This window comes from Macrobrachium nipponense, chromosome 10 (genome assembly GCF_015104395.2).
Source record: "Macrobrachium nipponense isolate FS-2020 chromosome 10, ASM1510439v2, whole genome shotgun sequence".
In the NCBI taxonomy this organism is placed as follows: domain Eukaryota; kingdom Metazoa; phylum Arthropoda; class Malacostraca; order Decapoda; family Palaemonidae; genus Macrobrachium; species Macrobrachium nipponense.
In genome coordinates this window covers 72,496,764-72,521,859 of record NC_087204.1, presented here as the reverse complement: position 1 = coordinate 72,521,859, position 25,096 = coordinate 72,496,764, and the positions used below count along the sequence as shown (strand labels likewise).

The 25,096-nt window shown below is 38.3% G+C and overlaps 1 protein-coding gene across 11 annotated transcripts in view; it reads left to right on the top strand.

Annotated features, from left to right (window-relative positions):
* Positions 1-25,096, top strand: part of LOC135223687 (glycerol-3-phosphate dehydrogenase [NAD(+)], cytoplasmic-like) — a 232,933-nt gene that overhangs the window by 8,777 nt on the left and 199,060 nt on the right. For 6 of the 11 annotated variants that reach the window (XR_010316565.1, XR_010316564.1, XM_064262382.1 and 3 more), the window contains exons 1-2: positions 6,411-6,625; positions 23,739-23,916. Coding sequence is in view for 6 of the 11 variants with exons in the window: in XM_064262382.1 (XP_064118452.1) it covers positions 6,426-6,625; positions 23,739-23,916 (378 nt within the window). In the remaining 5 variants the exon portion in view is untranslated. Of the gene's footprint in view, positions 1-6,391; positions 6,626-23,738; positions 23,917-25,096 lie in introns of those variants that run through there. The other 5 variants (XR_010316563.1, XR_010316562.1, XR_010316561.1 and 2 more) reach the window with 2 other exon arrangements.

The following is a 25,096-nucleotide window of genomic DNA, read 5'->3' as shown; positions in this document are numbered from 1 at the left end:
ATAATAATAATATAATAATAATAATAATAATAATAATAATAATAATAATATGTATGTATATATAGATAATAATATGTGGCGCCGTGGAGGAGTGGGTTAGGTCGTCAATAGACTTAAGTCAAGTTAAGCAACATTGGGGCTGGTCAGTCGTTGGATGGGTGACCGCTCTCCTCGGCGTTGATTCCTTGGGAAAGGATCTTTACCATAATTTCCTCAGTCTACTCAGCTGTAAATGAGTACCTATCCCTGATGGGGTAGTCCCAGCTATGGGTTAAATAGCAAAACTCAACAATGATGGAAAGAAATGATGGAATAAACGACAACGACGTAAATGGAACCTCTGGCAACAGAGGAGCTTCGTCCGGCAACCAGGTATTCAACCCAATTGTAGGGGAAGACGGTCAGGTACTTGGAGGTCGTCATCCAGCAACTGATCACCACAACGACAGTAATGAACAGCCTGAGATTGGAGCTACAGAGGCAAAAAGGAAGAAATGGACAAGAGAAGAAAATAAGGAAATATGGAGATGCTATGGAGAGGATATAGAAGAAGATTGGTCAACATCTGGAATGAGAGGAATAACACCCCCCAAACAGAGCAGAGGCTGGCAGACCAAGTAAGGAACATAAAGAAAAAGAACTGGCTCTCCCCAACAGAAAGAGAAGAACTGGAAAGGGAAATGTCACACGACAACGAATTACACGAAGACGAACTGAGAGACGATGCCACAGAAGACGACAGGGAGGATGAGGTATCAAACAACGACACACGAAGAAAACACCGACGAAGTAACAGAGAGGCGGAATGGGTAGAAAAGATTAGACAATGGATGGAGCCAGATACAGAGAGAACAAAGATCCCCTCCATGAAAGCCTACAACACCAAGAAATTAAGGGAGAAAAACAAGTGAGGTCAATGAATAATGGGCCTAATACACACCACCAGTATCACAGAAACAAATAACTTGACATATGCAGGAGCAAGATTAGTAGCAGAACTGATGGGGATTCGAACACCAACACCACCGTCACAACCAACCCAACAGAAACCAAAACAGCAACTCCTTGGAAAAGGCGCCTGGAAAAGCAAATCATGGTGATGAGATCTGACTTGAGTAAACTGAAAGAGATGGCAGAAAAAAGGCTAAGAAGCAAGAAAACAGGGAGGAACTCAACGAGAAAATACAAAGTACAAGAGAGGGGACTAAACAACACAATAGAAGATGTAAAACAGAGGCTTAAGGCCAAAGCACACAAGATCCAACGGTACATGAACAGGAATAAGGGATACCAACAGAACAAACTATTCGGAACCACCAGAAAAGACTATACAGCCAACTAAGAGGGGAAGACAACCACCACCCAGAAATTCCTGAAGCCGAATCAAGTAAGAGACTCTGGGAAAACATATGGAGCAATCCGGTATCACACAACAACATGCAACATGGCTCCAGGAAGTCAAGGAAGAAGAAACAGGGAGAATAAAACAAAGATTCACAGACATCACGACAGACACAGTCAGACACCAACTAAAGAAAATGCCAAACTGGAAAGCCCCAGGTCCCGATGAAGTCCATGGATACTGGCTCAAAAACTTCAAGGCCCTACACCCACGAATAGCAGAACAACTCCAGCATTGTATCTCAAATCACCAAGCACCCAAATGGATGACCACAGGAAGCACATCCTTAGTACAAAAGACAAGAGTAAGGGAAATATAGCCAGTAACTACAGGCCTATCACCTGCCTACCAATAATGTGGAAGTTACTAACAGGTATCATCAGTGAAAGGCTATACAACTACCTAGAGGAGACAAACACCATCCCCCACCAACAGAAAGGCTGCAGAAGGAAGTGTAGGGGCACAAAAGACCAGCTCCTGATAGACAAAATGGTAATGAAGAACAGTAGGAGAAGGAAAAGAAAACCAACCTAAGCATGGCATGGATAGACTATAAGAAAGCCTTCGACCTATGATACCACACACATGGCTAATAGAATACATGAAAATATATGGGGCAGAGGAAAATACCATCAGCTTCCTCAAAAATACAATGCGCAACTGGAATACAATACTTACAAGCTCTGGAAAAGACTAGCAGAGGTTAATATCAGGAGAGGGATCTTCCTGGGCGACTCACTGTCCCCACTACTCTTCGTAGTAGCCATGATTCCCATGACAAAAGTACTACAGAAGATGGATGCCGGGTACCAACTCAAGAAAAGAGGCAACAAAATCAACCATCTGATGTTCATGGACGACATCAAGCTGTATGGTAAGAGCATCAAGGAAATAGATACCCTAATCCAGACTGTAAGGATTGTATCTGGAGACATCAGGATGGAGTTTGGAATAGAAAAATGCGCTTAGTCAACATACAAAAAGGCAAAGTAACGAGAACTGAAGGGATAAAGCTACCAGATGGGAGCAACATCAAACACATAGATGAGACAGGATACAAATACCTGGGAATAATGGAAGGAGGAGATATAAAACACCAAGAGATGAAGGAAACGATCAGGAAAGAATATATGCAGAGAATCAAGGCGATACTCAAGTCAAAAACTCAACGCCGGAAAATATGATAAAGCCATAAAACACTGGGCATTGCCAGTAATCAGATACAGCGCAGGAATAGTGGAATGGACGAAGGCAGACTCCGCAGCATAGATCAGAAAAACCAGGAAACAAATGACAATAACAGCACTACACCCAAGAGCAAATACGGACAGACTATACATAACACGAAAGGAAGGAGGGAGAGGACTACTAAGTATAGAGGACTGCGTCAACATCGAAAACAGAGCACTGGGGCAATATCTGAAAACAAGTGAAGACGAGTGGCTAAAGAGTGCATGGGAAGAAGGACTAATAAAGTAGACGAAGACCCAGAAATATACAGAGACAGGAGAAAGACAGAAAGAACAGAGGACTGGCACAACAAACCAATGCACGGACAATACATGAGACAGACTAAAGAACTAGCCAGCGATGACACATGGCAATGGCTACAGAGGGGAGAGCTAAAGAAGGAAACTGAAGGAATGATAACAGCGGCACAAGATCAGGCCCTAAGAACCAGATATGTTCAAAGTATGATAGACGGAAATAACATCTCTCCCCATATGTAGGAAGTGCAATACGAAAAATGAAACCATAAACCACATAGCAAGTGAATGCCGGCACTTGCACAGAACCAGTACAAAAAGAGGCATGATTCAGTGGCAAAAGCCCTCCACTGGAGCCTGTGCAAGAAACATCAGCTACCTTGCAGTAATAAGTGGTACGAGCACCAACCTGAGGGAGTGATAGAAAACAAACGATCAGGCAAAGATCCTCTGGGACTATGGTATCAGAACGGATAGGGTGTGATACGTGCAAACAGACCAGACGTGACGTTGATTGACAAAGTCAAGAAGAAAGTATCACTCATTGACGTCGCAATACCATGGGACACCAGAGTTGAAGAGAAAGAGAGGGAAAAAATGGATAAGTATCAAGATCTGAAAATAGAAATAAGAAGGATATGGGATATGCCAGTGGAAATCGTACCCATAATCATAGGAGCACTAGGCACGATCCCAAGATCCCTGAAAAGGAATCTAGAAAAACTAGAGGCTGAAGTAGCTCCGGGCCTCATGCAGAAGAGTGTGATCTTAGAAACGGCACACATAGTAAGAAAAGTGATGGACTCCTAAGGAGGCAGGATGCAACCGGAACCCCACACTATAAATACCACCCAGTCGAATTGGAGGACTGTGATAGAGCAAAAAAAAAAATAATAATAATATAATAATAATATTAATAAATAATGAAAATGAACCTGAAAAAACTAGATGCCGAAGTAGCTCCAGGTCTCACGCAGAAGAGTGGGCTCTTAAAAACAGCACACGCAGTGAGAAAAAAGATGGACTCCAAGGAAGCAGAATGCAACCCGGAACCTCACACTATGAAAACCTCTCAGTCGAATAGGGTGACTGATAAAAAAAAAAAGATAATAACCTTTTGGAGTACAAAAATGATAAACAGATGACAAACCGAGGGCTGTTCAATTTAATCTCTTAATCTTTAATACAGTTCCAAGAAAAATGCAAGTATTTATTAAAAAAGAAAAAAAAATGGAAAGTACTCATCTCTTAATGTTTGCTAACCTTTCAGTAACTTTACGAGTGCAAAATGGAGTTGTTATCTACAACATTCTTATTTAGCATGTAGTTTTACAGTATTTCCTTCTCAGAGATAAGGTGGGGTAGAAGTAAATTCTTTGCACTATACCAAATGCTTTCCTCGTGGAACATTTTAAAAAAATAAAATGTTTCGGCTTTAAAATTTGATTAGAATGAGGGAATCCTACAGTTAAGGGATCTAAATTCACTGCTTCCTTTGTGTATGTGTTTTTTCTCCTTCGCATTTTCAATTTCTTCTTTCGGCAGATCTGCAAACAGAAGTATATTTGCTAAAAAAAAAAAAAAAAAGGGGGGGGGGGGGGTAGTTTATTTGGTTACCGAAGCAGAGATAGTAACAAAGGGAATCAAGTTCTGCACCTCACGCGATTATTAGAGTTTCCTGTGCCCGTAACTGTGTTTGTGGAGTGATCGCTTTGGAACCTGGCACGGGCTCTTGCTCTTCAGCAGCTCCTTTTCGGTAAATCTAAAAAAATAATAAATAAATAAAAATAAAAAAATAGCATGAAAATTTTATCTGCTTACATAAGCAGATATGTAAGATTTTCTCAAAATTCTATGGGTTCTATCCCCTTAGACATGTTTTTGTTTATCTACGTTCCCCGTTTGTTCGCCCCCCCCTTCTTATTTTACAATCTATGCTTCTGTAAGAAGGTTAACTGCCAAATTTTGTCATTGTTTTCCATGAGTCAATAAATATTTGATAAATCTGTGTGCTGATCTCGACTTTACGTTGTGCTGTGAATTTGGACCCCCAAACTATAGCATTACCCAGAATGGTATTCATATATGTTTGAATAATATTTTGTACATACGTATACTGTATTGAGAAAAACGAAGATAAAACAAAGCACTTTGTGTACTTCTAATCTATATAAGTTCCCCTTCCAACACTGATGGTTTTCTATAAATTCTTTGATTTCGAAAGAAAAGAACGACGATATATTTTAAATTGGGTTTGAAAGTTCATGCTGGTACAATACTTAAAGTAAATATGTTATCGATACATAAAATAAACTCTCCAAATAGCAGAAAACCTTATGACTATTGAAAAATATCTGCGCTGAGCGACTTAACGTTAAAATCACGCCTGATCGTTGATATTATCAGGACTTAGTCTTGAATGCATGGACGAAACATGGATCAATACTATATAATAATATATATATAATAATATATATATATATAATTATATATATTAATATATATATATATAACTTGCAAGGGTACTAATCTGTACCAAAACAATAGTTTTATAACCACCAACCTACATAGCAAGTTTTTCATAAATGGTTAGCGCTTAGATTGTTTTAATGCACCCAATGCTGAGATATTATTTGGCTTGCGACATTTCAATGATTAACCAGAAAATCCATTCACTTGATATTACCAGTTCATTATAGTTTAATCCAGTAAAACAAATATGGATTCCCTTAAATTCCGTTTTCTATGTTATAACACTTCTATTTCTATGCCATATCTATTACCTCTTCCCTCAGCTGTTCCACAGGTTATCCAGAGCGTTTATGTTATTTTACTGTTGGAGAAAGGAAAGCAATAATTTTCTATTACATATAATATAAGATAGCTGATTAATTATACTTGATATTATTAAAATGCTATTATCCTTGGAAGATCACCCACTTAACACAATTACCTTGGAAGAATCTTACAGCAATAATACGAATATTTTTCAAAGAAAGATATATATATTGTATCATTTTCTTTGTCATGTCCGAATCTAACTATATAATCATTAGATTAAATAAATTACATTTGCTAGGAAAGATTTTTTTCTAGTTAAATAATACCGTAAAAACTTAAAAATATATGAAGATGGAAGTAGGGTATACTAATAAATGATTGGCGTAATATATATATATTTTTAATTTACTAATGCTTTTAAAATTCATGGGCTCATCATGTTTATAAAAACGATATTTGGAAACAACACAACTGCTTTAGAAGATATTAAAATGTTCATTGCATGTTGGATAAACTATTGCGGCTCTTGGAATAAATAATCAAATGTTATAGAATCGAAGATTAGAACGATTCGTACGAATCGGGGGAAAACTACCGCCAAATGTGTCGTCTGCTTGTGTTGAAGGTGCATTTCGCGAAGTATATTTTCATTACGAATAATTCCTGCTGCATATTTTCTCGTGTGTGATCATCTACCACAGCTTGCAGATGAAGATTCTCCAGAACGCGAACCACCACAGTAAATAGTAAAAGAAATGTTATTTGGGTCTAATGTTGTTTTGTTGAGATTTGGTCGGTGTCTTACTGCTTCTACTGTGGGTCGCTTCAGTCGTGTCTCGCCTAGTGTGTTGTGTGGATGTGCCACGGACCACTGTGTTACATTCAGTCGTACAGTTAACCAATCCACAGCGATGAGTACCCCGAAGAAAATATGTATCGTTGGATCGGGAAATTGGTGAGCACTCAATTGCCGAACTACTCGTAGTTTACTAATGCATGCATTAGCAGAATAGTTTATTAATCCTGAAACAAATCGCTGCCAGATCAGAGCTTTGCAGTCAGCTGATATTTTCTTTTCAGCACATTTGAATTTGTTTGTGATTTATCTCGGAGCGTAGCATTCTAAAACATTATCAACGTTAGAATAATATTTTACACGTTGTCAACAGTATCCAGAAATTTGAAATGGGTCAAAACACTGGCTACTCAGCATTAGCATGGTTATCGATTTCCGCAAAATTTTGTGAATGACAGCTACGCTGTATGCTAGTATTTTCAACCAAGGGAAATTAATGACATGACATTGCCCAAACAAACCATTGAGATATTTTTGATCACCGTTTGCTTGATATTAGGCCTATTGACAGTGGTGTTATGTAACGAAACACTGAGGTTAATTTCACATGATTTTAAACGAATATTGTGTGTAAACGTTGGAGGCATAGGGTGCCGGGCTTTTAGGCTGTATTGCCATGCTACTGCTGTTATATTTGTACCATACGAGAGAGAGAGAATTCTGAATGCTTAGTACGATGTGAACCATTACCCAATGTAACTGTTACCTAGAAACTAGAATCCAACTCTGATAATGCTTCCGGAAAATGTTAAAAGGTAGATTTTAAAGGTCATGCACAGTAATCGTGGTTTCCCCTGTGAAGTGTATATATTTTGTTTTTGAACTGGCTTAGAATTGGTCGCTCATTAGTAACAAGAAGTATACAACTAGGGTGATATTAAGAATGAAACTTGACCTTGCACAGTGAAGAAGATCGTGGAAGGACATGTTTGACATTAAATTGTGTTAGTGGAAGGGACATGATTATATTAACTGCGTTAGGTGAAGGTAAATGTTTGAAAGTAAATTTGACTTTTGTATTGGGAGAAGTTAGATATATTTGGTTTTGTATGAGGGGAAGGGAAGTATGTCTGGCTCATGTGGATGGGAATGGAATTATTTTTAGGGTTTGTGTTTCGAGAGTGTCCGAAGGAAGGGGAAATATATTTGGGCTGTGTGGCAGGGTACAGGAAAAATGGTTGGCATTTTTGTTGAATTGTTGAATAGAAATTATATTTAGTTGTTTGTTAGGGAGAATATATTTGATGTTGATCCGAAGTAAAGAAATGTATATTGCCCTAGTTAGCCTTTGATATTTCGGAGAAGGATGGTTCTATCCTATTCGTTTTTATGATTTTTCTATCTTTTTCCGTTCTGTAGGGATCGTTGGTTGCGTTTCGCATATGCCTCTCTTAATTTTTATCTATTGCTTTTAACCATAAACTAGAATTAAAGTGAACTTAGCTGTCTGATAAGCCTAGGGTAATCAGATATGTAGCAAAATATTCATTGCTCCAAAATGTTATTCCCGTTTACGTAGTTGATTGTGGGATATTATGCCTCGTCCATTTGTTTCTTTGTCAAAGATAAATTTCTCTCTTGATTGAGAGAACTTGTGTGGAATTAAGTTCAAGGTTAACTAATGGCCTTAGGAACATATTAATTGAGGTAAATCCAAAAGGAAGGTAAACAGGTTGATGAGAAGCTGAAAAGTAGAAAAATCGGTTTCATATTAATTCTAAAACCTACACTGAAACTTATGTAACGAAAATAATTAGTATGCTTGTTCATACTTGCGATAATTAGCTTCCTCGTTAAGATTCGCTAGAGCTTTATATATGCATAGCTTTATCCCACCTTAAAAGGGGCTTAATTACTTTTGGAGTCTCCTTGTCGCTAGTAAAATGAGCTTGCATTATGTAATTATTTGTATGTGCATGTATGGAGGCATGTGCAATTATGAGTTAGTTTGTATGCCCAAAAATATTCAAATTGACACAACTAATTATGTAACGTGATCTGATCCACCGACTCTAAAGAAAGCGATTGGTCTATCGTGGTAGGCTGTGTAGGTGATATCGACTGACTGCCCCTCAAGAACGCCCAGGGAACACAGATGATAGCAGAAATTGCCAAAATTTTATAGATGGAGTGAGTCACGCGGTTTATTCTTGAGATTTCATTATTCACGTTAGCGTCTTTCGAAAACTATTTTCTTTTCATCATGTAGACATTTAGCGGAGGCAGTACCTAATATAATGTGTGTAGAAATGACAGTATGATGGCCTTTGGAAATAACAGATGAAAGGAGAGGTATTAAAATTGAGCATATACGTATATATATATATATATATATATATATATATATATATATATGAGAGAGAGAGAGCTCTGATCATTTAGTCCACAGTAGATTTGTCTTACTGTGACAATCCTTGCCAAGAGATACGACGAAGGAGCTCTATTTATGTTTGCGTACCAACATTTTATCATACCACACACACACACACACATATGTATGATAATTTGTACATAAAGTGCACAGAACATTTTCGTTACATCTAAATAAGCCACGAATAATAAACTTGGTCGAATTCACAACACTTTTGAGTAACTTATATCCAAAAGGAGCTATGTATACATGAGAACTTCCCCATGTCTGACCCAGATCCGAACCTATGCCTTTTCGGGATAGGCCTAGGGTGAATCTCTCCTCTCTCCTCTTCTCGCTCTCCTCTCTCTCTCTCTCTCTCTCTCGCTCTCTCTCTATCTCATCATATATATATATATATATATAAATATTTATATTGTGTGAATTTATATATATATATATATTAGTATGTATATATATATTATATATATATATATATATACGTATATATATTATGGACGTTGTTTTATAAATATTTTAAAAGTAAACGTTGTTTCCCTGGAGATTTCTCAAGTTGTATCAGGAGTGTGAATTTGCTACCAGAACTAAATTAAGAAATAGGATGAGAAGGGCTCAGAGCATGGCTAGGCACACTGTTATTATTATTATTATTATTATTATTATTATGGTTGCTGCTAAACCATTTTTAACAAAACTTTTCTACGAGAGGCCTCCTTCCGAATTATTATTATTATTATTATTATTATTATTATTACTGACAATGTGCAAACATTATCAATCACAAGCAAAAGACTACCGAGTTACAAAGCAAGCATCCGCAAAACGGTTGTTCATTTTGTGGATGAAAGGACAACTACGAAAATGGAGGGAACGCTTTGAACACACATTTTCCACTAGAATAAATAATTTATAAGATGTATTGAATTAACTTTTTCGTTCTTAGAGGATTTATGGTGATTATTTCATTGACTGCGAAGCTCCCTTTAGCGGCGAGTTCCAAGACCACTAGGTTATCGATTGGTAATGCCATCCTTAAAGGCTGTGGTTCTCTATCGTACTTGGACGGACCCTTTTCTATTTGTTTGTTTGTTTTATTCATTTGCTTTCTAAGTACTGCTTCACTATATCGTGTTTTAGACGTTAAAGCTAGCTAAACACCTCTTGCTAATCGAATTTTGTTTATATCCTTAAGCTCGCTAAACTATAACTGGTTCACTTAAGGTAGATTCTTGGATGAGCCCTATGCCTACGAGACGTTAGTTTGGCGGCCGCTGATTGGCTGGGAGCTGCCTACTTCCCTGTACCAGCCAATCAGCGGCCACCAAACAAACGCCTCGTAAGAATAAGGCTCATCCAAGAATCTACCTTAAGTGAATCAGTTATAGTTAGGCCTAATGCATTTGATGGCTCGTCCCCGATGAATAATGTTAATAACTATACTTAATTAACCCCCTTTCAAGTGGGCTGTTGCCATAACCCAATCAGTTCTGAAATCGGGCCATGATGGTGTAGGGCCGTGACTTCCCCATATGCGGTTTAGACAGAGCAACACTTAGGTAGACTCTCTCCTCTTTAGGTCTGGGTTCAGAGGCCTTGGTTGTAAGTTCCAGTTTCGCTCCTCATGCAGTTGATCGTTCCAAGGTTACCATCGTGTTTGATCATTGATACTGAATTGACCAGTAGTAACCTTGTTCTTTATTTTGGACATTTTTTTTCCTTCGACTCTCACTTCCGCCCGTCTCGCTTTTAAAGGCCTCGACAAATTGGTTTGTCTCACCTATGGTCGTTGGGACGGACGGTTTCCTTTCCACACACGCACGCCCTATTTAAATCGAGCAACAGGTCTCTGTAGGTGACAAGTTATGTAATTGTTCTTTGACCTAATAAAGGTCGTAAACCTTTTGCGCGCATGATTATTATTTATTGCATAGGCAATTGAATTGCATTGCATTACTTGGCACTCTTTTGTTCACTTTCCTAGGTGCAAAAACCAAGAGTTAAACAATAATGCCAAGAAAATAAGAGCAGTTTTGAGTATGGCAGCCATGCCAACGATTATACTCTGTGTCCAGAAACTCCACTTTGACATCGTTTCTATTAAAAGGTTTGTAACCGCCGTCAGGCACCTACTCCAGTAAGATATGTCCTACTTTTATTTCCTCACCTACTCATTTTTCTTTATATGGATATATACGGAGCTTATGAGCATGATTTGCAATGACTCACATTTTTAGTAAACCGAAGACTGTGTGTGTGTGTGTGTGTGTGTAATTGAATGTGATCTTATTTTTGGGGGTGTTGATTATACGGTCATCGATAAATTTCTCATCCAAGATCCTCTATGATGAAGCTTTTTTTTTTTTTTTTTTTTTTTTTTTTTTTTTTTTTTTTTTTTTTTTTTTTTTTTTTTTGCTAATTGGTTGTTGATGTTTTGTTATTACCGTTTTTTTCTTATAGCTGCCACATGTCAACACGGAATGTTGCTTTTCAGACCAGCCAGCAGCAATAAAACTGGACTGTGGGAAAGTGGTTTTCTGTTGGAGGTGAAGTTTGCATTGAACGCTGCAATCCCTTTGTTAGTGGTCAGCTATATCTTATCCTTGATAGGTTATCTCTTGGTGTAGTTGCCTTTGTTTTAGTTCAAAGGGAGGTCTTAAGAGCTCGTCGATTATTTGTTGAAGACTTGTTGCTCTTTTTTAAAAGGTAATCATGACTTGGCTGGTTTATACTCTCATTTTGTGGTTAGTGTCCAGAATTTTTTTCCGCCTTCGATGATATATGTAGTTTCGTGTGCCTCGGAATAAATGGCTTTATTCATTGCGAAGTATCGTACGTCATCCATCTCTGTCTCAGCAAGAAATGGTTTTGAATTCCTTTTGACCAAGTACATTGCTAGAAAAAGGCTGATGGAAAAACAAAAACAGAGACTGGTAGAAGGAATCAGCTTTCAGGAACCGATGTTTCTTCATCTCGTAGTTTAAACGTTTGTGGAGGGAAGCAAAGATCTGTTTTATCGGATTAGTTGGTAGGTCATCGCTTCAGCAGATAAATGTGTGTGGGTGTGTGTGGTGTGTGTGTGTGTGGTGCGGGACAAGTACCTAGCTAATACATTTCACTTCTATTATTAGATTAGACGTAATAAAGGTTAAAATCTGCGCATTTCATGAGTCGAATATTGCAAGTTGTATGGCTGTGTCACATTTCCCATAGGAAATTGTCATTTATATTTATAAAAGATTGGTACTAGGTGACCAGAGACCTTAGAGTTTGTTCAGCGGTTGTAAATTACTTTCGCCAACCTACTTGGACGAATTTTATATCTATGTTGTTGCTCACCTGTCCACATATATTTTAAAAAAAACAATTGATGGGTTTTACTGAAATTGTATGACTAGGTTTTTAGAAAACTTTGAAAGAACTGCTTAGATTTTGAGTTAGATCTGGAAGCGAAGCCAAGATTTCTTTTTTTAGTACCTTTTTTCCCTTAAAAGTGGTTGAAATGCAGCGGAACTAAACAGTGACCAAAGGTATTCAGAGGTTGAGGAAATGATAGAAAGGTCGCAATATGTGCGCGTGTTTATGTTGGGCGGGGTTTGGGTGAGGTCCCTGGAAAATTAAAGGTGGGATGGTTTGTACCGAGGCTTTTTCAGCCGCCTGCACGGAATTCTCTTGCAGACAATTAGATGAGAGTTTTCCAAATCTGATTTGATGTGAAAACTTAGACCAAAATGTTTTCCTGACTATTGCATGTGTAAAGATGGATCAACAATAGACCATGAGATCGTCAATTAAGCTACGAAATGTTATCATGTTTATGGTCTGACGGTATTCTCGGTTTGTGAAATGGGGAAAAGTAGACGCCGTTGGAATAATGTGATAATGCAAGAAATTTGATTTGGATGTTTTTCAGGATAAATTCATTGCGTTCATTTATCAGAGATCTTGCATAAATCCTTCACCAGCAATAATGGCTGAGTTTAAGACACGATTCTTGAAAATTAACAGTCGCGTGTGTTCTCGGAAGCCCCACCCCATCTTTGCTTTTCTTTAAGTAATATTAGTACTACGGAAGCCAAGGCGCTCATATATATCAAAGGGATGACCATATCATTGCCTTCTCAAGCTAGTTGCTATGGTTCTCGTTGCTAGGTTTACCAGGAAATCTTTAGACACCATCGACAAGGACGACCAAACCGTCGGCAATCGATACTATATCGATTGCCTCGTCGTTGGGAACTTCCCCGGAGTATCGCGTGGTTTTGCTTGAGCTCTGTTACGTCACCGGCGTTTTCAGATCTTTCCGTTCGGGAGGACCTCAGCACGGGCGACGAGTCACAGCACCAGACGGTTTAGTGCGAACCGGTTGCACTCTCATTGATCGTCAACCGCTGAGAATTTCGCTTTTCCCACATGGTTATTCCGGTGCATGAAAACACAGAGTGTCTGTTTTCATTGCTATGTAGCAGATGATATTTGTATGAATGTCACGTGAGTTAAATGAATCGATTTCTATTTTTAGATGAATTGCACATATTTGGATATGATGTGCATATGCATTGTATATTTTTGCTTACGTGGTATTTGATTTTTTTTGAAAAAACACTAAAAAGTTCATTCCCTAGGCCTACAAGAAAACTTATGGTTTGTTCCTTAGGTGTATTTATAGTATCATGACGTATTTTCACAACAGCAGAGGCTCGAGTGATTTTAAACTAAAAAGTGTTGAGAAAAGCTTGAAAATGGTTCTTTATGGAAAAAGCAAGCGGAAAGAAATTAGCTGTGCTTTTCTCTCTCTCTCTCTCTTTCCTCGTCTCACTCTCTCGCTCTCTCTCTCTCTCTCTCTCTCTCTCTCTCTCTCTCTGTCGGGAATGAACATTGCATTATTGATAACATTTTCATTTCTTCCATACGATGGATTCCAAGACAAATTTTTCGAACTTCAGGAAGTAGAAAATTATTTTTCATTTGTGGGAGAAAATAACATTTATTGTCGTCATATAATGTTACGGCTACAATTCAACTTAGCTTTTTTTCTGCTTAGATCCAATTTTCTTTAGGGGATGAATAAAAAAAGACAAGTGCTTGCAATAGCATAATTTCCTTCGAAAATAACGATTCGCTGTTATTTCCGACCTGCAGTCTTCTCGTGATACTGAGTTTCATTTCGTATGAATGAAACTGATCAAACCAAGAGAGAGAAAATTTTATATTTGACTGGTCATTACATGAAAAATACTGATATTACTTTCAGTCATGGCAAAAAGAGATTTATTATTATTATTATTATTATTATTATTATTATTATTATTATTATTATTATTATTATTTCTCTCAAAGTCATTCAGTCCGACTAGGAGCTACTTCAGCTTCTAGTTTTTTCAGGTTCGTTTTCAGGGATCTTAGGATCGTGCCTAGTTTCTTAAGATTATGGGTACAATTTCCGCAGGCATATCCCATATCCTTCTTATTCCTATTTTCAGGCCTTGATACTTAAAAATTATAATTTTTTTCTCTCTCAACTCCTCTAGTGTCCCATAGTATTGCGACATCAATGAGCGACACTTTCTTCTTGATTTTGTCAATCAACGTCACGTCTGGTCTATTATCTCCCTATCTGCTCTGATACCATAGTCCCAGGGGATCTATGCCTGATCGTTTTCTATCACTCCGTCGGGTTGGTGTTCCTACCATTTATTACTGCAAGGAAGCTGGGATTTCTTGCACAGGCTCCAGTGGAGGGCTTTTGCTACTGAATTATGCCTCTTTTTGTACTGGTTCTGTGCAAGTGCCGGACATTCGCTTAAGAAACTAGGCACGATCCTAAGATCCCTGAAAACGAACCTGAAAAAACTAGAAGCTGAAGTAGCTCCTAGTCGGACTGAATGACTTTGAGAGAAATAATAATAATAATAATAATAATAATAATAATAATAATAATAATAATAATAATAATAATAAATCTCTTTTTTGCCATGACTGAAAGTAATATCAGTATTTTTCATTGTAATGACCAGTCAAATATAAAATTTTTCTCTCTCTTGGTTTGATCAGTTTCATTCATACGAAATGAAACTCAGTATCACGAGAAGACTGCAGGTCGGAAATAACAGCGAATCGTTATTTTCGAAGGAAATCAAATACCACGTAAGCAAAAATATACAATGCATATGCTATGTGGTTTAAGATCTCGTTTTCATATTGCACTTCCCTGCATATGGGTGAGATGTTATTTCCATCTATCGTTCTTTGAACATATTTGGTTCTTAGGGCCTGATCTTGTGCAGCTGTTAGCATTCCTTCCGTTTCCTTCTTGAGTTCTCCCTTCTGTAGCTACTGCCATGTTTCATCGCTGGCTATTTCTTTAGTCTGTCTCATGTACTGTCCGTGCATTAGCTTGTTGTGCCATTCCTTTGTTCTATTTGTCATTCTCCATTTTCTGTATATTTCTGGGTCTTCGTTTACTTTTATCAGTCCTTCTTCCCATGCACTCATGAGCCATTCGTCTTCACTGGTTTTCAGAAATTGCGCCTGTGCTCTGTTCTTGATGTTGACGCAGTCCTCTATGCTCAGTAGTCCTCTCCCTCCTTCCTTTCATGTTGTGTATAATCTGTCCGTATTTGCTCTTGGGTGCGTGTGTTATCATGTGTTTCCTAGTTTTCTGGTCCATGCTGTGTAGTTGAGCCTTCGTCCACTCCACTACTGCGCTGTATCTGATTATAATAAAAATCCAATCGTTTTTTTACTATAAGCAACAATGCGAAAATAATTAGAAAAATAGAGAAGAACCTTTATAAAATTAATGCAGCTGAGGCAGCAATCACTTTTAATAAAATATTATTATTATTATTATTATTTTTTTTTTTTTTTTTTTTTTTTTTTTTTTGCTCTATCACAGTCCTCCAATTCGACTGGGTGGTATTTATAGTGTGGGGTTCCGGGTTGCATCCCTGCCTCCTTAGGAGTCCATCACTTTTCTTACTATGTGTGCCGTTTCTAGGATCACACTCTCTGCATGAGGCCCGGAGCTTACGCTCTAGTTTTTCCAGATTCCTTTTCAGGGATCTTGGGATCGTGCCTAGTGCTCCTATGATTATGGGTACGATTTCCACTGGCATATCCCATATCCCTTCTTATTTCTATTTTCAGATCTTGATACTTTATCCATTTTTTTCCCTCTCTTTCTCTTCAACTCTGGTGTCCCCATGGTATTGCGACATCAAATGAGTGATACTTTCTTCTTGACTTTGTCAATCAACGTCACGTCTGGTCTGTTTGCACGTATCACCCTATCCGTTCTGATACCATAGTCCCAGAGGATCTTTGCCTGATCGTTTTCTATCACTCCATTCAGGTTGGTGCTCGTACCAACTTATTACTGCAAGGTAGCTGATGTTTCTTGCACCAGGCTCCAGTGGAGGGCTTTTGCCACTGAAACATGCCTCTTTTTGTACTGGTTCTGTGCAAGTGCAGGGCATTCACTTGCTATGTGGTTTATGGTTTCATTTTTTCGTATTGCACTTCCTACATATGGGAGAGATGTTATTTCCGTCTATCATACTTTGAACATATCTGGTTCTTAGGGCCTGGTCTTGTGCCCGCTGTTAATCATTCCCTTTACAGTTTTTCCTTCTTTAGCTCTCCCCTCTGTAGCTATTGCCACGTGTCATCGCTGGCTAGTTCTTTAGTCTGTCTCATGTATTGTCCGTGCATTGGTTTATTGTGCCAGTCCTCTGTTCTTTCTGTCTTTCTCCTGTCTCTGTATATTTCTGGGTCTTTCGTCTACGTTTATTAGTCCTTCTTCCCATGCACTCTTCAGCCACTCGTCTTCACTGGTTTTCAGATATTCCCCAGCGCTCTGTTTTCGATGTTGAACGCAGTCCTCTATCCTTAGTATTCCTCTCCCTCCTTCCTTTCGTGTTATGATAGTCTGTCCGTATTTGCTCTTGGGTGTAGTGCTTTGTGTATTGTCATTTGTTTTCCTGGTTTTCTGATCTATGCTGCGGAGTTCTGCCTTCGTCCATTCCACTATTCCTGCGCTGTATCTGATTACTGGCACTGCCCATGTGTTTTATGGCTTTTTATCATATTTTCCGGCGTTGGAAGGTTTTGACTTGAGTATCGCCTTGAGTCTCTGCATATATTCTTTCCTGATCGTTTCCTTCATCTCTTGGTGTTTTATATCTCCTCCTTCCATTATTCCCAGGTATTTGTATCCTGTCTCATCTATGTGTTTGATGTTTGCTCCCATCTGGTAGCTTTATCCCTTCAGTTTCTCGTTACTTTGCCTTTTTGTATGTTGACTAAGGCGCATTTTTCTATTCCAAACTCCATCCTGATGTCCCCAGATACAATCCTTACAGTCTGGATTAGGGTATCTATTTCCTTGATGCTCTTACCATACAGCTTGATGTCGTCCATGAACATCAGATGGTTGATTTTGTTGCCTCTTTTCTTGAGTTGGTACCCGGCATCCATCTTCTGTAGTACTTTTGTCATGGGAATCATGGCTACTACGAAGAGTAGTGGGGACAGTGAGTCGCCCTGGAAGATCCCTCTCCTGATATTAAACCTCTGCTAGTCTTATTCCTGAGCTTGTAAGTTTTGTATTCCAGTGCGCAATTGTATTTTTTGAGGAAGCTGATGGGGTATTTTTCTCTGCCCCATATATTTTCAGGCATTCCTATTAGCCATGTATGTGGGTATCATGTCGAAGGCTTTCTTATAGTCTATCCATGCCATGCTTAGGTTGGTTTTCCTTCTCCCTACTGTTCTTCATTACCATTTTGTCTATCAGGAGCTGGTCTTTTGTGCCCCTACATTCCTTCTGCAGCCTTTCTGTTGGTGGATGGTGTTTGTCCCTCCTCTAGGTAGTTGTATAGCCTTTTCACTGATGATCCCCTGTTAGTAACTTCCACATTATTGGTAGGCAGGTTGATAGGCCTGTAGTTACTGGCTATATTTCCCTTACTCTTGTCTTTTGTACTAAGGATGTTCTTCCTGTGGTCATCCATTTGGGTGCTTGGTGATTTGAGATACAATGCTGGAGTTGTTCTGCTATTCGTGGGTGTAGGGCCTTGAAGTTTTTGAGCCAGTATCCATGGACTTCATCGGGACCTGGGGCTTTCCAGTTTGGCATTTTCTTTAGTTGGTGTCTGACTGTGTCTGTCGTGATGTCTGTGAATCTTTGTTTTATTCTCCCTGTTTCTTCTTCCTTGACTTCCTGGAGCCATGTTGCATGTTTGTTGTGTGATACCGGATTGCTCCATATTTGTTTTCCCAGAGTCTCTTACTTGGTTCAGCTTCAGGAATTCTGGGTGGCTGTCTTCCCCTCTTAGTTGGCTGTATAGTCTTTTCTGATTGGTTCCGAATAGTTTGTTTCTGTTGGTATCCCTTATTCCTGTTCATGTACCGTTGGATCTTGTGTGCTTTGGCCTTAAGCCTCTGTTTTACATCTTCTATTGTGTTTTTTGTTTAGGTCCCCTCCTCTTGTACTTTGTATTTCTCGTTGAGTTCCTCCCTTGTTTTCTTGCTTCTTAGCCTTTTTTCTGCCATCTCTTTCAGTTTACTCAAGTCAGATCTCATCACCATGATTTGCTTTTCCAGGCGCCTTTTCCAAGGAGGTTGCTGTTTTGGTTTCTGTTGGGTTGGTTGTGACGGTGGTGTTGGTGTTCGAATCCCCATCAGTTCTGCTACTAATCTTGCTCCTGCATATGTCAAGTTATTTGTTTCTGTGATACTGGTGGTGTGTATTAGGCCCATTATTTCATTGACCTCACTTGTTTTCTCCCTTAATTTCTTGGTGTTGTAGGCTTTCATGGAGGGGATCTTTTGTTCTCTCTGTATCTGCTCCATCCATTGTCTAATCTTTTTCTACCCATTCCGTCCTCTCTGTTACTTCGTCGGTGTTTCTTCGTGTGTCGTTGTTTGATACCTCATCCTCTCTGTCGTCTTCTGTGGCATCGTCTCTCAGTTCGTCTTCGTGTAATTCGTTGTCGTGTGACATTTCCCTTTCCAGTTCTTCTCTGTTGGGGAGAGCCAGTTCTTTTTCTTTATGTTCCTTACTTGGTCTGCCAGCCTCTGCTCTGTTTGGGGGGTGTTATCCTCCTCATTCCAGATGTTGACCAATCTTCTTCTATATCCTCTCTCCGTCGGGTTTGCTTCTGATGTAGCATTCTCCATATTTCCTTATTTTTCTTCTCTTGTCCATTTCTTCCTTTTTGCCATCTGTAGCTCCCAATCTCAAGCTGTTGATTACTGTCGTTGTGGCGATCAGTTGCTGGATGACGACCTCCAAGTACCTGACCGTCTTCCCCTACATTGGGTTGAATACCTGGTTGCCGGACGAGGCTCCTCTGTTGCCGGAGGTTCCATTTACGTCGTTGTCGTTTATTCCTTCATTTCTTTCCATCATTGCTGAGTTTTGCTATTTAACCCATAGCTGGACCTACCCCATCAGGGATAGGTACTCATTTACAGCTGAGTAGACTGGGGAAATTATGGTAAAGATTATTATTATTATTATTATTATTATTATTATTATTATTATTATTATTATTATTATTGTGCGAACATTCACATCGCCCAAGTCTGAAAGACGCTGCAACTTGCAACAAAACAGTATATAATTTTGCGGAATAGAATTGCCAGTGCCAAAAGAGATTAGGTACAGAGAAAAATAATGATTAGTGAACAAGAAGATAATTACAAGATATGCAATCAGAGAAACCCCGGCAATAGCACATTATCTCTTCAAAGTACCTTGATGCGAACAATTGCCGTTCAAACTCCTTAAAGGCTGTTGCCCTGCAGGTTCTCGAGCAACGAATTTAGGTAGGAGGTGGCAATTCTGAATTGCTCATGAAAGCGACTGATGTCATGAATAGAATGTCGGGGCTAGAATCGAATTGTTCGTTGCGATAAAGGCAATGATGGTTACACAGTGTTGAAGGGACAAAGGCCAGAATTTGTCAGAGTTCCTTCAGCAGTTGCCTGCGAACCAGTTAGCTAATAAACTTCAGTCTGTTCCCTGTGTGAAACCTGTTTGTCAATACACACACGCAAGGTCCTTCAAATATTCGAAGATACTATGAGTATATATTTGAGTGTCCTTGTACACACGCTTGCAAGCACGCGCTTACACATATTACACATATATATCGTGTTTATATGTATATATATAGTTTATATATCTTTATATTATATAAATACCCATAAATACATACATACATTCATTCATAAAGATAAAGTCGTGAATGAAACAAACAGTTCTTGATTATTGGTCTCATTTGATTGTGTAGAGCGGATGTGCTCATTTAATTCACTCTCGATTAGTTGCAAAACATTCCGGACGAACCACAAAGAAAAAAATGACATCCTCACAATAATGGATTTTTAGGGAAGACAAACGCACAACAACCATTTTCTTAAAGGTCAGACTTATCGTGATTGTCAAACGTTCAAAACGCGTGTAAGCTTTGTGAACCATGTCCTGTTAATTAAGAAACGGCTTCCGCTGGTGCTCACTGTTTTAGGGGCGTTAACGCCCGCCGTTTGGGAAATCATGATTCACGGTGGGGACCGCAAGCCGAAACTTGGTTAATTTGCTGTTTTCAGGTAATATATATATATATATATATATATATATATATATATATATATATATATATATGTATATATATTATATATATATATTTATTTATTTAAAAGATCACATTAGATGCACGTGACTTCATTAAATAAGCGAATACCAGAGGAAAATGTTAGGCAGAAATCCAAGCGCTTTCGTCTTTACTAAAGACATTGTCAATGTGTTAGTAAAGACGAAAGCGCTTGGATTTCTAGATAACATGTTCCTGTGGTATTCGCTTATATATGTATATATATATATATATATATAATAATATCTATATATATGTATATATATATATATATATATATAATATATATATTATATATTATATATAATATATATCTATATATAATATATATACTATATATATATATATATATATTTATAGTGTTGCTGAGAAAAATTTATAAATTTCTTACAATACGCGAAACAAATAATGCAATTTCGTGATTTATTACGCTTTTTTTTTAAAAGGAACCTTTCATATCTGGGTGTCAGTACCTGCAAATTTATAAGCAAACACTCATACGAAGTGATCGTTGATTTTTTTTTTTTTTTTTTTTTTTTTGTTAATTAGCAGGAGCTTTTACTTATATTCATCGCCGGCTGTCCGTTACCATCAGTTTACTTCGTTATCGACTGTCGTTGGCTCAATATATCACTTGCAGATGTCAAAAACCGCGACGCTGGGGTGTGTCCACCAGGGAAACTCTTGACGTTGAAAATTGACGCCACATCATCTTGTTTACGTTCTGCGGACTGGTTTCATTGAGAGAGAGAGAGAGAGAGAGAGAGAACCCCAATGGTTGTGTGAGTCATCTGTTGCTGGGATGTAACTATCACTTTAGACTGGAGTTTTTTAAATCTAATAATTGACTATAACTTGTCAATAGTAGAATGGCTGCGCAAACGCCCACGGTGTTCCAGTCATGTCTGATATTCGCCAGCGTTTTTATCCCTCTCTTTTGGACTCCCCTCTTTGAAAGCCGCAAACTCAGACTATATCCCAGTTTCCTCAGTGTGCAATATCGATCTCCTGGTTCCTGTGCATAGCGACGGGTCTTTGAGAACACATCCATTAAAGGAAACTCTTGGTACTGTGCTATCTCCTGATTAATGAACGTTAGAAAGTGTTCAGGGAGAGGTCACACCTCCACCAATGTTAGAAAAAAATCAAGGATCAGGATTCAGACATTGAGACTATTTCAAATTTGAAAGAGATTTTTCTTGGCCTAAAGCCCATAACTGTACAAGGTGTATTTTTACGTCCATTTGTAAATATTTGAGGTGCCTTTTGTAATGAGGCATAGAAACGCAACAGGCGGATGATTACAGAACTCCTTACTAACTTTTTTTGAAGAGAAAATAAAAAACATTAAATTTTGGTTTACATCAAAGTTCACAAATGGAGTGACAAGTGTAGGGGTGGACGTATCCCGGCTTAATGTTTAAAGTTCATTTCGTGTAGGTTCCCCCTCGTTGTTTGTTTCGCAGTCATCAATGGATAAAAAAACTATTGATTTTTCCGAGTTCTACCCAAAATTTGATGTTAGAGATGTCAGTGAGGTATGGGACATTAAGACCCATTGTTTAATCTTATTTTCATCCCCATGAGCGCCAGGCTTTGTTGGTGATGATAATTGTGTGCATCCTGTCGACTAAAAGAATGTCTACTTACACAGTCCCCTTGGGGAGGCGTAATCAGTAACCATCTACGTTTTTAATAGCTCCGTATACCATATTCAGTTTGGTGGAACTTTTTTAATATAACGTCTGAATATGGCTTTCCACTATTTCCTACTTCAGACGAAATTGGAAAGCGATTATGTATTTGTATGCTCGTGTTAGATTGCTTGTCTGCCTGTCTAATAAGATAACTTGGAAGATAATCGCTGGTCTTGAATAAGATGTTGTTGAGTGATAAGCTATGGGACGGGTCCTACTCGACATTCGATTTTTTCTTGCTTTTTTCGGTCATTTTATTAAGAATTCATAGACCTACACTGCTTTAAGTATTGTAGTTTTGCAGATTCTTATTAGAAGGACTTTGCACTGTATAAAATTATGAATGATTAACCAGCAATCCCTCTTTCTACCTCAAAACCCCGAACACCCCTTCAACTGTCTTCCCTCTCGGCCTCCTCAGACTTTTTCTCTGTTGATAATCAGATTAATTCTCGGGCACAAACGAGATGATTCGGTTTGTCTCTGAAAAGAACCTCTTGGGGATTTGGGCTCTCATTTCCCCTTCCCTCTCATCCCCAAATCCCCCACAATCTTAATCGTCTCATCACAAGAAATGCGAAGTAAAAATTTTTAGATGATTCTTGGCGATTTGAATATTAAACTGTAATTATATAATTATATGCATCGCTTCAGTGATAATTGAAAATATCCCCTGCAACCTACTTTGTCAGACCGATAATATTACTTGATGAAGCGAGATTGGTTCTTTAATTGTGCGCACAGTGTTTTTATCTAGTAGTTTAATAATAATAATAGTAATTTGCTAGTAGTATTACACATTATTATATTATATATATATCTATATATATATGATATATAATATATATATATGTATATATATAATATATATGTGTGTGTGTGTGTGTGTGTGTGTGTGTGTCTGTGTGTGTTACTACATTTTATTTTCACTCCAATTATATTGTAATTTTTTGTACAGTCTTCATTTTATGTGTCAGTTGTAGCTGTCAGGAATACCATTGTTTTACTAAAAATTAATTCTGTGGTAACACTTGCTTTGCGGGCAACCATGTGTGTTTGAGCTGTCGCGTACTGTTTTCTCACTCTTTCTCTCTCTCTCTCCCCTTTGTAATGATCACCGTTAACCTTTTCTCTTAGATTAAAGTAACACTTTAATCTCTCTCTCTCTCTCTCTCTCTCTCTCTCTCTCACACACACACAAACATTCATTTATTCATTAGTTCATTCTTTCTATTGTAAATATAATTAGCCTGTCTCATAAGTTATCTCTCTCTCTCGCTTATTCATTAATTTATTCTTTCTATTGTAAATATAATTAGCATCTCTCTCTCTCTCTCTCTCTCTGTCATTTATTAATTCTTGCTATTTTAAATATCATGATTTATCATTTTCTCTTATTAATGAAACACTCTCTCTCTCTCTCTCTCAAAATTCATCTATCCATCTAGCGTTTTCTCCTGACGTTTTCCCGCTTCTTCCGTTGCCAGGGGCTCGGCCATCGCCAAGATCATCGGCAACAACGTCACCAAGTTCGACCAGTTCGACAATGAGGTGCGAATGTACGTCTACGAGGAGATGATCGACGGGAAGAAGCTGACAGAGATCATCAACACGACCCACGAGAACGTGAAGTACCTCCCAGGGAAGAAGCTGCCAGAGAATGTGGTGAGTAGTTTGAATCGCCTTCGTGCTATAGGCCTATAGTGGCGATTATATTTTCCGTACTATAGGCCTGGTGATGATTGGGTTGTACCAGGACCTACTAAGACTTACTACAGGCCTAATGACGATTGGTTTACACGTACTATAGGGCAAATGACGATTGATTTACACGTACTTTAGGCCTAGTGAAGATTGGTTTACAAGTACTATAGGCCTAGTGAAGATTGTTTCAACTTATTATAAGCCTGATGACGAATGATTTATACTTAATATAGGCCTAGTAACGATTGTTTTATTCTTAGTATGTTCGCAGTGACGATTGGTTTATACGTGCTATGCGCCTAGTGGCAATTTGTCTATACTTCTTGTAGACTTAATGAGGATTACTTACTATAGCCCATTGACGATTGGTTTAGACCTACTATAGGTCTATGGGCGATTGGTTTCTACGTATTATAGGCTTAGTGATGATAGGTTTCTACTTAATGTAAGCCCAGTGACGATTGATTTATTTAGTAATACCGGTAACTTGCGTGGCCATACTTGTGGTTGTTGATGTTTCCTCCGTGTGGGCCAGTGATATTGCTTCCTGCAAATCATTGACGTCATGCAGTTTTGGGTCACTGCAGTTCCGTACGGATCGTTGACGTCACACCGTGCAGGTTGGGCGTGGCAAGCATTTACCCTTATTAAATTCTGGCGAGGAGAAAGGATTGAATGATGAAAATCATAAAATTAAAGGCATTTTACATACCACGTACAATGAAAAAATTTTTACCTCTGTAATTAAAACAAACACTGCTAAAGTGTTTTGAAATTTGCTTGAGGAAAAGAGAACAATTTGTTCTCCAAGGAGGTTAATAGCCTTATTAATCTCTTTCCCCACGTCGGAAATTCTGGCTGCGCCCATTTGCCCTTTATTTTCCCATGTTGTCGAAGGATGTATTTAATCCTAATTGTCACCTATTCGTTTTTACTTACAAGTGACCTCTTTTTTAAGAAATGTGTGGATGTGCATGCATGCATATATATATATTATATATATATATATATATATATATATGTGTGTGTGTGTGTGTGTGTGTGTGTGTGTGTATGATATTCATACTAGCTGCCCAACCTAGCACTTCCAGGGAAAACTCTGAGGGACAACGGATAAACTCACTCTCTCTCTCTCTCTCTC